This window comes from Heliangelus exortis, chromosome 2 (genome assembly GCF_036169615.1).
Source record: "Heliangelus exortis chromosome 2, bHelExo1.hap1, whole genome shotgun sequence".
Lineage (NCBI taxonomy): Eukaryota > Metazoa > Chordata > Aves > Apodiformes > Trochilidae > Heliangelus > Heliangelus exortis.
The window spans coordinates 37,575,723-37,591,913 of NC_092423.1; the positions used below are offsets into that span (position 1 = coordinate 37,575,723).

Consider the following 16,191-nt stretch of genomic DNA (forward strand, 5'->3'; position numbering starts at 1 on the left):
GTGATGAGCATCATGTTGGAATTCCCTGATCTGGGTGTTTATTTTATGTGCTGGGGTCTGTGGTAAATATTGACTTAAAAGAAAAGCAATCATTGGAATTCTCACATTGAAAAGAATTAATATGAAGAGTTTTTCGTTTGAAATACACTTAAAAATAGAGAACTTACAAAGATTCAACTGATTTTTCATTATTATTGAAAAATGAAATTTCATTACATATCCCACACTCTTTCATGTAAACCTGCATGCCTAAAATGTAGGTACTGAAATTTGGTAGTGTTTGTATGTCACTTCAAGTATATTGTCTAGTTTTTATAGAAGAAGGATTTAAGCATTGTTTCTTGAAAGTGAGGGGAGAAGGAGAAGCAAGTTCTGTCTGAGGTGAGACTTAAAATCTAACTGTGAAGCCTGTGCCTTCTTGTGAAAGCAGCACTGAAGCCCTAAATGAACCTAAATACTTCTTCATAAACAAAAAAAAACAACCAAAAACAACCCAACCAAATAAACAAAAAACCCCACACTTCCAGTAAAGTTGGGTAAAGAGTTTGCATTTTCTGCCCATGTTTAAAATAAGAATACAATTATGTCAATGGTAGCCTTTTCAAATTGTATTGTGTATATCTGAAAGCCAATTTGAAAAGTTAACCCTAGAATAATCTAGTTCTTTAGGTACTTCTGTATCCATTATGAGCTTCTGAGTGAAATGATCTAACTTAATTATGGCTTTCAATTTGATTTCAAAAGTTGAACAGAAAACTCAAGTTGGAATGGCAGTATTTAACTGATGGCTTTCAGACTTCTGCTTATATTTTGAGGAGTTAAATATGGAAAGATTTCTTGTCTATCTATCTGTTCAGTAATGGAATGGTTTTGAAATATTGTTGCAATATATATATGCAAGCTAAAAGCATACAAGAATAGTTCTTTATTGTGGAACTAGTGCATAAGGCTTCTTAATTAGAGTTTCAGTATGTTTATATCACTTCAAACTTTTGTAGTCTTATCAAATGTTTGTAATAGTTTATACCTTTGGCATCTCTTTACACCAACTGTTTATGAAACAATATTTAATACTATATGGCACATTGTTAAAAATAAGTATGTTACCCTGGATTAGCTGAAAAGTTTGAGATAGTAAGACAGTAATTCTGCCTTCTCCCCTTTAGGCTTGATGCAGGTACTTTTGGAACAATGGGAGTTGGGTTGGGTTTTGCTATAGCAGCTGCAATGGTGGCTAAGGACAGAACTCCTGAAAAGCGAGTCATCTGCATAGAGGGAGACAGTGCTTTTGGATTTTCTGGGATGGAGGTGGAAACTATTTGCAGGTAATTGATTTTTGGTCAAGAAGAATCTCTTCATATATTGCCAGGATCAATGCAACTATAAGGCCAAGGATGCTCTTGAAAATGTATGAAACCAAACCAAAAAATATGCGTAGTAGTTTTTATGCTGTTGTGACTCAATGCATTGCCAGTGATGAGTAGATGATGTTTCAGGTGGAAGTGATTTTTTTAAATTATTTTTTTCCTCTTAAGGAAAAGTAACATTTATAATACCTCACAAAAGGTGCAAGTATTTCACAATTCTTCCTTATTTATTTTTTTTTTTTTTGTAGACACAACTTGCCAATCCTGATTATTGTAGTAAACAACAATGGGATTTACACTGGGTTGGATGCAGATGCTTGGAAGGAGATGTTAAAGTTTGGAGATCCTGCTACATGGTGAGCATCTTCAGAGTATGTCCTGTTAATTCAGAAAGAAGTGAACAAAATGCTCATGTTCTTCATCTCTAAAACTTTGTGATCCAGATTGAACCTTTTCATGAAGAGAACTTTGTTCTAGGCTAAGTTCATATGAAGAATGTTTTATGAAAAACAAGCAACCAACCTAATTCAAGACTATTGTGTATACAACAGTGCTGCAGAGAGATGGCTATTGGTTGTCTCAGGTTCCTGCAGCAGTTCAGGCCACACAGTACAGAATTCATAGTGGGCTAACATCCAAAATTATGATAGTTTCCAAAATTTTCTGAAGCCTCTGTTCAGAGTTTACACAGGGCTTCTGGTTCTGCAGCTGAGATGTTTGTATCAAGAGAACGAGGCTCTATTCCAAAAGATGAAAATTAGTAAACATAGCTGAAGTGGTAAAGGAAACACAATTCTTCCAGCCCAGAGGAATTCATCAGGCTAGCACAATTACAATCATCTTCTACTTTAAAATCAGCAGTGAAGTAGTTAAGGTCAGTGGCAGTTCTTCCTGGTAATTCTTCAGAGGTTTTTCACTTTGTTACAGTGTACCTCCTGTTTCTCTTCTGCCAAATTCACACTATGAGAAAATTATGTCTGCATTTGGAGGTAAAGGATACTTTGTTAAAACACCGGAAGAACTGCAGAATGCTCTGAAAGCAAGCATGGCTGACAAGCAAACACCTTCTCTCATAAATGTAATGATTGATCCACAGTCTGAGAGAAAGAAGCAGGTATGTATAAATTCTTTTTTTGGGCAGCCTTCATATTGTCAAGCCTTTGAAACGCTCAGGAAGTAGCACTGAAACTGTAGAGAAAGTAGAAAGACCTGCAGGTCAGAAAGATTGTCTTTAGATTTGGGAGATAGGAGAATGGGTGTTTTTACTCTGTGCCATATTCTTTCATTGTTTTTTGTTTGTTTGTTTTTATTTTTTCCTGTTGGCTATTAGTAATGTCTTTAATGACTGTTTCCAGAATTTACAGTTGTTCCTATCCATTCCCAACAAAATGAAATAAAGTGGTTTGGGGGAGTCCTGATTTCCTGTAGATTCCCTCTGGCAATTAATACATATTTATATTCTGTTCCTTTTGCTTGTCCATTCTGATATGAGGTTTTATTCTATTTTTTTGTGCTTCCAGGAATTTCACTGGCTGACTCGTTCTAACCTGTAGCAGATGATGAAGATAATGGACCTTAATGCAGGATCATGCATTAAGCAAAACTAAATTGGTTTCCAGAAGTGGAACCAGTACAACTCTATTATACCTAAGCATTGGAACAGAGTGGGATTTTGGAACTGCTATTAGAGGAATCTTTAAATGCTGGAATTAAGTAATTGTGAGAAGAACAAGACATTTATTAATGTATACCAGGCCTTGTAGCAGATTTTACAGTAGCACTGATGGTAAAATGGCATACTTTTTCTTTTACTCAGTCATAACCACCAAGATTTGTGAATTAAAATCTTGGGTGTTCTGCATGAAAGGAATAAGCTGAGGGTTTTATACTGACAGAAACATGGAAGTCTTTTGAAGTCTTAAATCATAGTAATTTCATTTTTTAACTGACCACCCAGCACTGTGTGGTTGTTAAAGTCCTGTAAGGACCAAAATGAAGAATCTTGTGAAAAAGTGTTGATTGGCCTCATGCATTGAAGCCCCCACTGGATTCGGAGGCACTTCATAATTTTACAGACTGTTTTTTCAGCCTCTACTGCAGGTAGAAGTAGTGTATTAAAGATATAGACTTAAGGACTGAGTTTCCATCTGCTACATTTGTTTTTGTTAACTGGGTCTTAACAATGTTTTCAGGGGAAAAAAATCACACATTTTTTGCTTGAAGCTTTTCTCTTTGCAAAGACAGTATCATTCCTATACACTGAAAACAGGATAGGATTTATTAGTGACATTTCCAGGGTCATAATTTTTTCTGATGGGAAGCATTTAAAAAACCCACACTACTAACAAGAGAAAGAGACCAAAATAAAAAAAATACTCACTTAAAAGAAACAGGCTGGAGCTGAATGCTCAGTTTGGCTGCCATCACAAAGCAACCACCATCATTCAGTTCTTTGTACAATGTACCTACTGTATAGAAACTCAGTGCTCAACTTGCACTGATTGTGATGCTCAGCTAACTTCTGAAGAGGATAATTGGTCTCCCTGAGGTTCTTTATTTCATCTCTTGTTGCATCTGACAATCTTAGAGCTCAGAGTGTAAGTGATGTAGCTTTTTCTCTGCTTTTATCATGGCTGACAGAAACTACTGGCTCTGATTTTGTTTTATGGTCTATTACTCCATTGACATTAAGTGTTGGTTAACTTTTGGAATGCACTTGTATGGCCCAGGTAACAGAACCTTGTCCTACAGTTAAGTTTGTAGCAAAAAATCTTGGCTTGTTAGTTCTTGCACTGGCAGGAGGCCGTGGGTTACTGCTAGGCAGAGGAATGTCTGCACACTGGTGCAGAAAGATTGTACCTGACATGAGCAAGAAGAGCACCAGAGTCTGACTAGAGATACCACTACTTGTTATGTTTGTGGGAATAGCCACGTGGCACTGGGAATGCTTCAATCAAGAAAGGTAATGAATGCCCTTAGGAGCCCTGAGTGCAAAAAGATGAAATCCATAGAATGGATACAACTCATGGAATGAGTGTAAGGCTGCTGAGACACTGGAGTTGCTGTGTTCTCTGGGTTACTCTGCAAGGAATGTGGAACAGTACTGGATCTGTTCTCTGATTTTTGTTTCCATTTAGCTCTCAAAAATTGAGATAAAACACAATCCATTATGATGATGTAAAGAGTTAATGCTGGGGCTGACCACAAGGGAGATGACTTGCACTGGATAAGCAAATGGGGAAATTGTTTTATATTTCAAAAATAATAAAAAGTGATTTTCATACCATTTCTCCTTTAATGAGAGCATTTGAATTTGTCAGCATTTTGTCAGCGCTTGGAAATCAGTTTTCAATGGATTTTTATGAAAAGCTGTTGAATAATCACAATAATATGTACAATTTGCTGCAGTAAGTCAAGACACCTGGAAAATGGAAAGCTAAGAGTTTTAAACTGTGGGGAGGCAATAACATAACTGATAACATAACTTTGGATTTTATTAAGCTTTGAGAGCATTTCTTTTAGCTTTAAAATAGTATGGTAAAATAAATTTTAAATTTAAAAATAAATCAAAAATAGTAATACAAATTTCTACATTGTAATGATGAGGTGTTTTGAGACTTGAGTGCACAGTTTCCATATAAAACCAAGGAGAGTGAAATCTGTATTATGTTTACATAGCTTGTCTGCTTTATACTGTGTTTAACACCATGGATTTGTATCTAAGTGTTAGGCAGATGAAATTTACATGAAAGAAGACAGCTTCTGATACAAGGCAGAAGCAAGGTATCCCTGAAATGCCTTCATTTTATTCAAAGGAGCAAAAAATTACAGATGTCATCAATGCTGACCCCTGTGGCTTTAGCCTGCTGGAAATTTTTCTTCAAAGCCAGAGCATAGAATTAAAGGTGTTGAACAGATTCCCCAAAATCAAGAGGAAGAAAATGAGTGATGATGCTGTGATGTACAGTGTAATTTACTGAGGAAAAATAAGTGTTTACACTTAAAGGCACAATTCTGAGTCTTTTTTTCCTTAAAGTGCCTTCCAGGTAAATGAAGAATATTTTATATTTTGCTATGCCAGTTGTGGGTGACCTCCACCAATCATTCCTCTTAGTTTCTGTGAAAGCTTTCCTTACAAGGATCTGCTCAGTTCACGTGGCTGGGAAACCCAGAAGTTCAGTTCAGCAGCACTTGTCCTTTTCAAAGAGAGAACACTTGCAGCAGGAAAGGGATTGGAACCTGGGACCAAGTAGTGGTGCAGGAAAAGTAGTACAGGAGAAGATCTGGCTATAGGATTGCAGGTGAAACCAGCAGCAGCTGCAACAAATTGACCACGTAAAAGGAATAAGAAGGTTTGTCACCAGCTCAGCACCTCAAAAAATGCTTTTAGGTATTGAGTACCTGTACCTACAGCCTCTTGGTATTGCAGTAATTACTAATTTCTTCCTAGTTGTTTCACCTTTAGTCTGCAGTAAATTCTAAAGGCTGTCTGCCTTGTGAACATTTGGGTATATGTCATATATGCTTGCCTTCAATTGTTAGGCCATTCAAGGATATATCTGGATGAGGAAGGGGTGTATAATTGGTTTGGCTAGATTTGTTTTTAAGCACACATGCAAAATCCCAAGTACACTTAAAACAAGCAGCAATGCATCTTAGGCCTGCTACTCTACCCAAGAAACCAGCATGCAATGGCTGTAAGCTGGAATTAAAGTCCTGTTAAGAAATCTGACCTCATTCCTTTTTATGTTGGAATCAAAATCCCCATATTGTAGCTCTTTTTATGCTATTTGAAGAGCTTGATGTCTCTGCTTAGTAAAAAAAGAGTACTTGGTGCTCCCCTCCTCAGTGATGTGCTGAGCTCAGACCAGGTATCAGTGCTGATTGTCTTTATGGCATACAGGCAGTGTGGCTTCTGATTTATTCACTTCTAACAATATTTTGATGAGTAAGAAACAGCTATTCTGCAGAAGACATAGCTGTTTCTTTTGAAGATCTGATTGAAAACAGATGGACAAGGTTTAAAGAGGCCCTTAGTGAAGCAGACCCTTCCAGTTAATTGTGGCACATGCTAAAATAAATGAGAATTATTTCAGTGTCTGTTCTTTCCAGGAATCTCTAGGTTTCCTGAAATAGTGGAGAAATAAGTAATCTAAATTAATAGTATGGCAGTTTGCTTGCTTGAGTCAGTACTCTAATTTTTTATTTGTTTGTTTTCAACAAACTTTTCAAGGGGGTGATAGAGAAGATAAGGAAGCACACTCATTAAAATGTTGCATGGAATATTTTAATCCAGATTTTTTTCACTTTGGCAACTACAGTTGATGACCAATCCAACTAGCAATCAGCTGTGTAATACCTTGGGTCAAAATCTAAACTCTATTCAGAGAAGAGATTCTTTTGAGGACAGGATTTGAGTTGCTATGTTTTGGAGAATCAGGTTAGTACTGCATCTAGGGTTGTGTAAATGACCGTGGGTGCATGAAGGTCAGCAGCTTAGAACATCGTTGCATATAACTGATGGGAGATTTCCTCTGGTATTTAGTGTTGAGGAAGATGTACTTATAGATGAGGAAGATTGTAGAAGATTCATGTAAGCCTTTTTACACCTCCAGTCTACACAGTTAAGTTTTTTTGGCACTTGCTTCCAGAAAGCAATCGCTATTTCTGGGCATAAATTTTGTTCAGTGTCTATCTGTAGCCATTGCAGCATGAAACTTGGTGTAACCTGCAAGCCTACCTGAGAACCAAATTTTTGGTCAGAGAGGCCTCCTTCCTTCCTGCTTTCCTTCTTCAGGCCAGCCCCCTACAACAGGTTTCCATGCCTCTGCATCACCTTGCAGCTGCAGTGGTGCCTGCAGTGTCAACATACAGGCAGGCACTCATCCAAGCCAGAACTCCATCCACAGCATTTGGATCCAAGTCCCTCTCTGATGAAGTCAGTGCATCAAAAAAGTGCCAACTGCTTTGGGTTTTTTTAATATGCTTTTAAAGTGATTGGAGAACCTGTCGTCTGTCTCCTTGGCATTAGTCATTAAGACAATGTGCACATGTGGCATTTTATAGATCTTGCCCCTGAGGGGTGGTGATACCAATACTGGTGGACTTGCAGGCACGTCTCAAGTTCAGCCAAAGCACGGCATCCTTGTTACAGCAAAGAGACATGGCTGGGATTTTAGGTGTTAAACCCTCATTAGCCAAGCCCTTTCTTTACAAAAACAGGGATATTATTCAAATGCTCAGAAAATAAGTAAAAATTATATTAGGAAAAATTAATATTTCAGCCCTACCAGGGGTTTTAAGTTATCACAGGTAAGCAGCTAGTGCTGTTCCTAGTTCTATGCAGTTGAACTTAGTGAAATATTTAGTTCTGAATTTAGCATAATAGGTGTTCTTTCTCAAAAGTTTTCATCCCAATACAGATGTTTTAAGCTTCAAAAGTAGGACTTAGTAATAGAAATGCTAGTGCTGCCTTAATTACAACTCCCTAATTCTGCAAAGGGAGCTGGGAAAATGCATCTGTCTGGTTTGATTAGGCTCAGCTCTTAGCCTGTGTTTGGAAGACAACCCTGGCATACCAGGATGACTGGGCAATGTGCAGTGCCCAGCTTTTTTGTATGCTGCTGCAGGAAGAACATGTCCCGGGCTTCAAAGGTTGAAGCAAGCACTGTAAAAAGGCAAAGCCTCACCACCCATAACCTGACCCAGCACCCCTTGAAATCAGCATGGCATTAGCCATTGGCTTACAAAAAATGTAGCAGCTTTAAAATACAGATATGGGGCCCAACAGATATGATGCCAGAGATGTGTCTTTGACTTCTGCTTGCTGTGGTGTCATGGACAGCACTTGCAGCTATCTATCTGCTTTTTTTTTTTTTCTTAAAAAAAAAAAAAAAAAAAAGTAAATCTGGCAACATACTGCTACTTCTTATTGTTCTGCTGTGACCTATTCCTGTAGTCATACCCAGCTTTTGATTGGTATTTCTTTTGTCAGGCCATTGGATGAACAGATGAGTGTTGTCCTCTACTGCTGTTCCCCAGGTGGGATCAGCAGCTCTGCTTCTGGTTTTGCATTCTGTCCAGAGGTAACCATGAGGAGAGAGGGAACCCAGGCATTGGAAGCTGATACCATGCTATTTTAAAGACAAGGCATCTGAAGCTTTTTCAGACCCTGATGTATAATGGCACCCATGTACATCATTTCAGGAGCAACCTCATTGATTTTACTTTCATGCCTGAGTTTACACTCATGATTAAGTCTTCTGACCTCTTCAGGTTACATTCTGATTAAATCTTTTCCTAATCAGTGGTGTTTTGGCCACTCATCAGATCAGAAGGCTCTACAGAAGGCTACAGTGTCTATGTTAGGGGACATTCAGCAAGGTGTGTATGCTCTGGTGCTCAGATCCATGTTTTCTTCCACTTTAATGCTTAATGGTCTGTGGTACAGTACAAACACTCAGAGCTGTGTTGCCAGCATCCATGAAGCTCTCTAGAATGCAGAGTTCTGAGACCAGAGTGAGCGTTAAAACAATAATGTTAATATTTTTTCCAGCAAGAATCTTCACAAAGAAGAAAAAAGAAAACTGTGCTTTTTGGTGTTTAATTGATTGGGTTTTCTGGCAAGCCAGATGGTAAATCACTTAAATTTTAAGTTGTGAGACCCAGTTGCTGATATATTCTTGTTCTGTGCCTCCAGCAGAATCCTAGTGCAGATGGTGAGTTCTGCAGACCTTTACAAGTAAAGAAGTAAGTAACAAGAGACAATCCAAATGAAAATAAGGTGAAAGAATTACCCTGAAGACCATTTTCATCTCCTGTAGGTGTAAATATCAAGAACAGACTGAGTTACAGCTGTAACTTGTTTGTGGTTCACCACCCTAGGTTGCTAAAGTCTATTTACCCATTCTCATACTGGTAAGTAGCTCTCAGCTGGCCAGGGCTGCCATTCTTCTGGCCATTGTACACACAGGCATCCTCTTTTTTTTTTTTTTTTTTTTTTTTTTTTTTTTTTTCCAATAGAAAATTTTTCTATTAATAATTGATAATTCTAGGATTTTGCATGTTTGTCCAGGATTTCCAAATACCTGTCAATCCTGGATGTATTTCTTGATTCTCTGCAGACTTGTGAGATGTGTGTGGTGAATGCATCTCATCCAACAAGGTAAGTGTTGTACACATGTCCTGCAGGGCAGTCTGCTCATCTTCAGTAGGTAAAGCACAATCAGAACACATAATTATATATCCACAAAATGGCCATCCACTACCTGTACATCTTGAGGAGCTTTCAGACTTTCCTCACATTTGATCCACATGTTCAGCAAGTCCATGAGTTTCCCACCTATATTGATTTTCACAGCATAGACTCCCTGCACGTCTGCTGCATTATGTGTATGGACACATTTCTGCTGCTCACACCCTGCAATTGTGCAAAATTTTATACAATCCCACAGTGGTTGCTAAATGATTTGCAATCTGAAGGGCAAGGTCTAAAAGGCAGATAAACTGAGAAGAGGAAGATGAGTAATGTTATGAAGGTCAGCAGCTGCATATTGTTTTTAAATTGTTCTATTTTGTTGTGCCTTCAAATATTAAAAGGCCTCAGATTTTTTCTTCTGATGGCTTTGGTGGAAGTCACTTGGCATTATCCTGTAATCTTTAATCACTCTTTTACAGTGTAGTTTGTTCCCTTATCATCAGTAGAAAGGAACTAAAAAAAAAAGGATATGTGGGGTTTACTCATAGTAGGAAAAAAACCTGAAGGACTGAGCCTTTGAAATAGGTTTAAAGGTGCAAAGTTAGAGTTTGAAGCTCAGCTTTCTAAAAATGAGATGAGAGCTGGGCTGCTCAGGAAACGACTTCTGAAAGGCTCAACAAGAAATCAGATGCTGTAGCCAGCTGCGCATTTCTGCAAATACGGGGTTAGAGGAAAGAGGAGATCAGAAGGTTAGTAAGTTGCTAATTTGCAAAAAAGGCTCACTTTTGAAATCCTGACATTACCAGAACATCAGTGTCCTGCCCTTCACCCTGCTCATCCAGTGGGCAAGCTGAAGACTTAGAAGCACCAGCTCGCTGTTAGCTGCCCACCTGCCCTGTGACCTGGTACCCTGCTGGGGGACTGACATCAATGGAGCTTTCAATTGCCAGAACTTTCTTGTGTGGTTGAATTTATTTCATCACACAGTTGATGAGTCTGTTCCTATATGAGTTTCTGAATTAGATTTAAATATGCCAGTAAGGGGATGGTGAAGCTATTAATTGTTTTTCTGTACTTACCATGGTTTTACTTCAGCATCTGCCTTTCTACTTGTGGTTAATACCATCTTCCAAAGTAATGTTAGCTATGTTTTCAAAATATTAAATCTAAATGTTACATGTAACTGATTCAGATGTGCAAATGTCAGCACAGTTTTTTACTGTGAAACACAACTGTTGCTAGTAACTAACTAATAAGGAAAACATAATCGTTAATATTCTTTTCCATCTCTTGCACTAATTGAATGAACAGAATTCTTCTGTACTACTTTGCAGACATAATTTGTTATTGAATTATTGTAATAACACTGGGTTGCTGTTTTACCTTTGCCCCACTCAGTAGAAGAGCTTTCAGATTTCTGAACTAGAAAGTCTTGGTTATCCTTGTCCTTCTAACTAGAGCCATGGTCCTATAGGACCTTGAGATTGATGGTATTTTAACATTAACTTCCCTTTGGTTTTCTGATGAAGGATCTGATAACCAAAAGTGGATAGGGCTGGGAATAAGCCTTCTTTTTAACATCTGTTCCTTAGTTCTTGCAAAAAAAGATAGGTTCCTAAATTCTGTTTACATGTAGGATCATCAGCAGATTCTTCTACCTGCTTCTGAGCATTCAGTTCTGGGTTGAAAAGGTCAAGCAACAGCTACTTGAGCAGGCAAACTGCACAGACTCTTTTTTGTTACTGTTGTGTATTGGTTGGCTTTTGACATTTTTAGTTGCTATAGCATCTACTCAAACAGTTTAAAATGATAGTTGATTCCCTCTGATAAAACTTCAGGGATCTTTGAATAATCAACTGCAGGTGACATTTGGAGTTTTGGAGTTCTCAGAGGGGAATAAGTTTTTCAAGTCTAGCCTTCAAAATCCTTTCTCATATTTAAGTCATTGCGGTGTTTTACAAGACTCAGAAATGGCAGAGTATAAATACTTGCTCTTTCTTTCTTAAGCTGATGTAATCTGAAATAGCAATACTGCTGAAGCCATTGTATATATCCATTTGATAAAATCTACTCTTGGTGCCATAGTAGCAATCTAAGGTAAGACATGAGTATGAATTATACAGGAAGAAACACTTCCTCTGTTTCTAGCAAATCTGTAATTTCATAGCAAAATTTAAAAAAAAAAATTAAAAAAATATTTTAATTCCCAAATTTTTATGGGATCTTCTCCAGTGTTTGGACCACGCAGTCATTATTAATGTGGGTTTTCACTACACCAGCAACAGCAGCTGCAGTGAATACAGGGGGAAGAAAGAAATTCCCCTGTTACTAACTGCTATTTGTCTGACAGAGACAAGGACTTATCTTTAATCTCAGAGCTTTTGCCTTTAACCACCTGGTGCAGAGCTCTCTGAAGGGAGCAGAAGCTTTCTGTTGGTGTTGCAGGCCCATGGGAATAGCTGGAGGACTGCAGAGCTTGGCTGAGCAAGTTCACGGATGATGGATAGCTCAGGGGCCTGGAAAGCACACATCTCTCAGGCTTCTCACACCATGTCAGACTCACTCTGCTACATGATACTTCCCCTCCTCAGGATCCTCTCTCTCAATGTGTGCAGATGCCACAGAGGTCAGAACCAAGCCATGGAACCAGGTGTACATCCTTGTCATCTGGTGTGGGGCACCAGTTAGCACAGCGTGTCACTTGTCTGTGCTGCCACCTGACCAAACCAAAAGGAGAAAGCCCACAGCTATTGTCAGTTTTATTTCAAATGGACTTCATTCTTCTCCCACTAAAACCATCAGGAACCTTGCCAGCAGCTTAAGGCACCTCACAAAAATTAATGCTTGCACCATGACATGCCCTGGCTCGCTGCCTGAGCATGAGAACACTCCTTTGTGTTGACCTGGTGGTGATCCCAAGCTGATGAACTACAGCTACATCATGGTAAAGAGATCTCTTCAAATAGAAGTCCAAACATCTCCTTTCTAGTCTTCTGTGGAAGATGGTGTGTTTTCCACAGCAGGGTGTTTGACTGCAGAGCTTCCTTCTCACAGTTCAGGTGGAGACCCAGTTCAAGTCAAGCAGGGCTGAGTGATGGAGTTAAAAAGTCAGACTTTTTACAAAATACCCATTTTTAATTAGGGTCCTTCACTGAAAAAAATGGAGTAAAAATCTTAGCTTAAGAACCGACTGCAAAACTGTCTTTTGTTGGGATTTTTTTGTTTTATAGTTGTTTTTTTAACTCAGAAGTATCTCTGACTTTTTGCATCACTTTTGGCTGCTTCCAATATAACAATCATACTTGTGATGAAAAGCTATATTCTTCACTCCTGTCTTCTTTAGAGCAGGTCAGAAGGGTGGATATGGTTTGTGAAAGAATTCTTTCTTCAAGCAAAATATTGCTTCTTTTACTGAAATGTGTTTCTGTTCTAGGCTGAAGAAGCAAGAACTGAAATTGTTAAATGGGGTGAGAGAGGAGTGGAAAGATACAGGTCCTGCTGCATGGTCCTGGTTCTTTGCAGTATTACTGGCATGATTAATTTCCTTATGACACAGAATATATTTTGAACTACAGACTTCTACCAGATTTTTTATTGTTAAAAGACTACAGAAGGATTTCAAGAGGAGCTGAAATTACTCAGCTGTTGCTTTGGCTAATACCGAGTTGATCAGACATTTTGAGAGGTGAAGCTTTTGACAAAATCTCGACATTTTGACTTTTTGAGCAATGTTTTCCAGCATCCATGCAGGCTTTTAGTGTGGGCATTGTCCACTTCTTACCTTTGTAATCAACCAACTGTATTTTTGTCTTGGATACTTAGGGCTTGTCATGGTAAACTTCACAGGAACTCTGATGCCGAGAGAATTAATCGCACTTACTTTATCCGTGGTCATCTTGGTCAAAGAAGACAGAGGTTGTCTACCATCTTCACTAAAAATAGCCAAATACTTAAGTCAGAAAGTGGAGTAAGGTAGATTAAATGAAAAAATAAATTCAGTTATCCAAAATGTTGCAGTACTGGAGAGAGATTTTTAGAAACCATCATGCTTATATTAAGCATGTTCTTTAAAGATGTATATATATAAGGCAGATATGATTGTTCCTACTCATTAGATTCAGAAAGATTTTGTTAATATGTTTCAATGTCTTGAAAGGAACACCCAAGACTGTTTAACTAGAACTGTGGAAATACATCACTGCTTTTCAGTGGTGTACTTGGTAGGAGTTAATGCCCAGGGGGGGTTATCATTGTCTCTGTAAATGAGAACTCATAAATGGAAAAAAATCAATTCTGTAATTAATCCAAAATATTTCCATGTTTGTCTTGTAACAGTGAACAGTGGAAAACATCTCAACTTGGAAGAGAGGAAGTCATGGTGGCTTTCACACTGAGGGAATACCTCTGCTTTTCATGGCAACCTGTTGGATCCCAGGCAGAACAGCGAATCCCTGTGCTGGTTATTTTGAGGACAGAAATTTATATGCAAAGCCCTGCCAGTTGGAATAAGGCATGGAAATGCCAAGCTTTTGTACAGGTAACAAGGACACATGCTGCTTTTCACAGAGTCAGAGGTTTGTTTTCTTCCCACAGTGCTGTGTAGTGTGTTGGTTGTCACCACCCCCAGAGCTGATAGCATTTCACTCACCCCATCGTGGCACATGCATTGTTTCTGCCACCTGTTGCACCCTGTCAGTACACTTTTTGCAGTCCTGCAATGTCTGGCACTATCAGTGATACTGTCATTTTCACTTAAATCCTAAATAATGATCTGTTCTGCCATTTGTGAAGCCTCTATGGCATCCCCCAACCTCAGCTGTACTCTGTAAGTGAAGGCAATGGTTGTAACTACCAGTGATAAGCAGATGTTAGGTTACTGCTCATCTCTCTCATTAAGGCAATTAGTGACCTGTAGAAGATGATCCATCAGGGATTTTATCCATCTCGACGTCAGCGTCTGGTTGCCTGCTCCGAAGGATGCTGTTTATAGTCCAGTTCATAATTTCTCTCTTTCCTGCTCATCATTATTATTATCCAAAGCTCCTTTTTGCTTCTGTTAGCAAAGGGAGAATCCCCCATGCCCCACTTTTAGCATCTAATGTCCACAATAGGGGCAACTGATCCCACGCAGGAGTTAAATATAACCACGTCTAGTGTAAGGAGAAGATTTAATGGGAAATGGTTGGCATTCTTTCTTCCTAAAGGCAAGGAGGGGGGGTGGGTGGGGGGAACGGGTAGAGAGAGAGAGAGAGAGAGACATGCACACACACAGACACACACACATCTCAGAGCGAGGAAGAGAGCAGGCAAGGCAGAGAGGGAGTGAGGGTAGAGAGCGAGAGATCCCCAGAGCAGCCCTGCGCCTCTCAGCTGGGATCTGCCAGGGTGCAGCCAGCATGTTGGTCCTCAGCCCTTCTCTTCTCTGGGGACCTTACCTGCAGCTTGTCTTCTGCTTTGCTCTGTCTCAGACTGCACACGTTGACAGTATCTTCTCACTTTCAGCAGGTAAATTGCTTTAAGTCTCGTTGCTTTTCCTTGCTTGGAACTCTCTCGTGCACTCTGATTCTTGCACTTTTCAGTGACTGCGAACACAGGATCAGGGAAAAAAACCAAAACCAACAAGCTTCAGTTTCAGATCTCGGTGGATGAATTTTTGCACTGCAGAGCTGCTTTGCCACACGCTGGGACATTTTTGTTGCTTGGTTGTTTTGGGGTTTTGTTTTATCGTCTTTGGTTTTAAACCCCTCCCTTTCCTTCTCTGGAAGAAATAATAGACAATGAAGATCCTCAGCTACTCTAAAATGCTTTTTTCCATTGGCTTCTACCGTGCTGTGCTAATTCATGGATCTGGCCCAATTAGTTTATAACTTGCATGTCTGCATGTTTCTTTCTATTTTGGATGAGCTTAGGTAGCTTACAGCAAGGGAAGGAAAATGAATCTCAATGTATATCTGCTTCTATAAATAAAGCCCTGACCTCAATGAGTGCTGCCGGAATCCAACTGGATGTTAGCAGAATAAACATCATCTGGCTCGGGCTATGACACTAACAAATACTCAGATGACTTACATAGCTAACAAGAGTCCACTGCATGGAAAATCCCTGCTGGGCAAAGGCAAAACAAATTAGTTGTCAGCTGAGCCAGGGCACTGGAAATCCCTCTTAATAAATTTTACCATTTCATCAGCAAGAGTTTCCTTTAGCACGTTCTGTGCAAAGGAAAGGGAAAGTTGGCAAGAGCTCTGACTCCATCTCTCCTCTGAGGAACTGACACCAGCTTAAGGCAAATGTCTATCTCCCACCTTCACTGTTATTCTGCATCTGTCAATTGAGATGCTTCTAACTAACATCTTGGATTCCTTCAGTGTCAAATCTGAGAGGGTTCAACTAAGATTTGTGTGTCAAGGTCAGCTATACCTAGGGATCCTCCCTGTGTTTTTAAGATGAAGACAGTGACCAAATGGTGCACATTTTAAGACTGTACATAAAATCAACCTTGGGCATGAATCTGCAGACCCAAGGTCCTTCTCTCTCTAAAATGTCTCTCGTGTGCCCACAGACCTAGATAATTTACAGTTAAGGTATTGACAAGAGAAAGGTGATCAGGATGGTAGTTTGTATGAGATA

The 16,191-nt window shown here is 39.2% G+C and overlaps 2 protein-coding genes across 4 annotated transcripts in view; both read left to right on the forward strand.

Annotated features, from left to right (window-relative positions):
- The window catches only part of HACL1 (2-hydroxyacyl-CoA lyase 1), a 20,308-nt gene extending 15,655 nt beyond the window's left edge, over nucleotides 1-4,653 (forward strand). For all 3 annotated transcript variants that reach the window (XM_071735565.1, XM_071735564.1, XM_071735567.1), the window contains 4 exons: nucleotides 1,167-1,325; nucleotides 1,616-1,723; nucleotides 2,295-2,481; nucleotides 2,888-4,653. In XM_071735565.1, coding sequence (XP_071591666.1) covers nucleotides 1,167-1,325; nucleotides 1,616-1,723; nucleotides 2,295-2,481; nucleotides 2,888-2,920 — 487 coding nt within the window. In that variant the 3' untranslated portion in view covers nucleotides 2,921-4,653. The remainder of the gene's footprint in view (nucleotides 1-1,166; nucleotides 1,326-1,615; nucleotides 1,724-2,294; nucleotides 2,482-2,887) is intronic.
- Nucleotides 4,654-14,867: 10,214 nt separating this feature from the next.
- Nucleotides 14,868-16,191, forward strand: part of COLQ (collagen like tail subunit of asymmetric acetylcholinesterase) — a 44,633-nt gene continuing 43,309 nt past the window's right edge. The window contains exon 1 of the mRNA XM_071735578.1: nucleotides 14,868-15,069. Within this exon, the coding sequence (XP_071591679.1) occupies nucleotides 14,961-15,069 (109 nt within the window). The 5' untranslated portion in view covers nucleotides 14,868-14,960. The remainder of the gene's footprint in view (nucleotides 15,070-16,191) is intronic.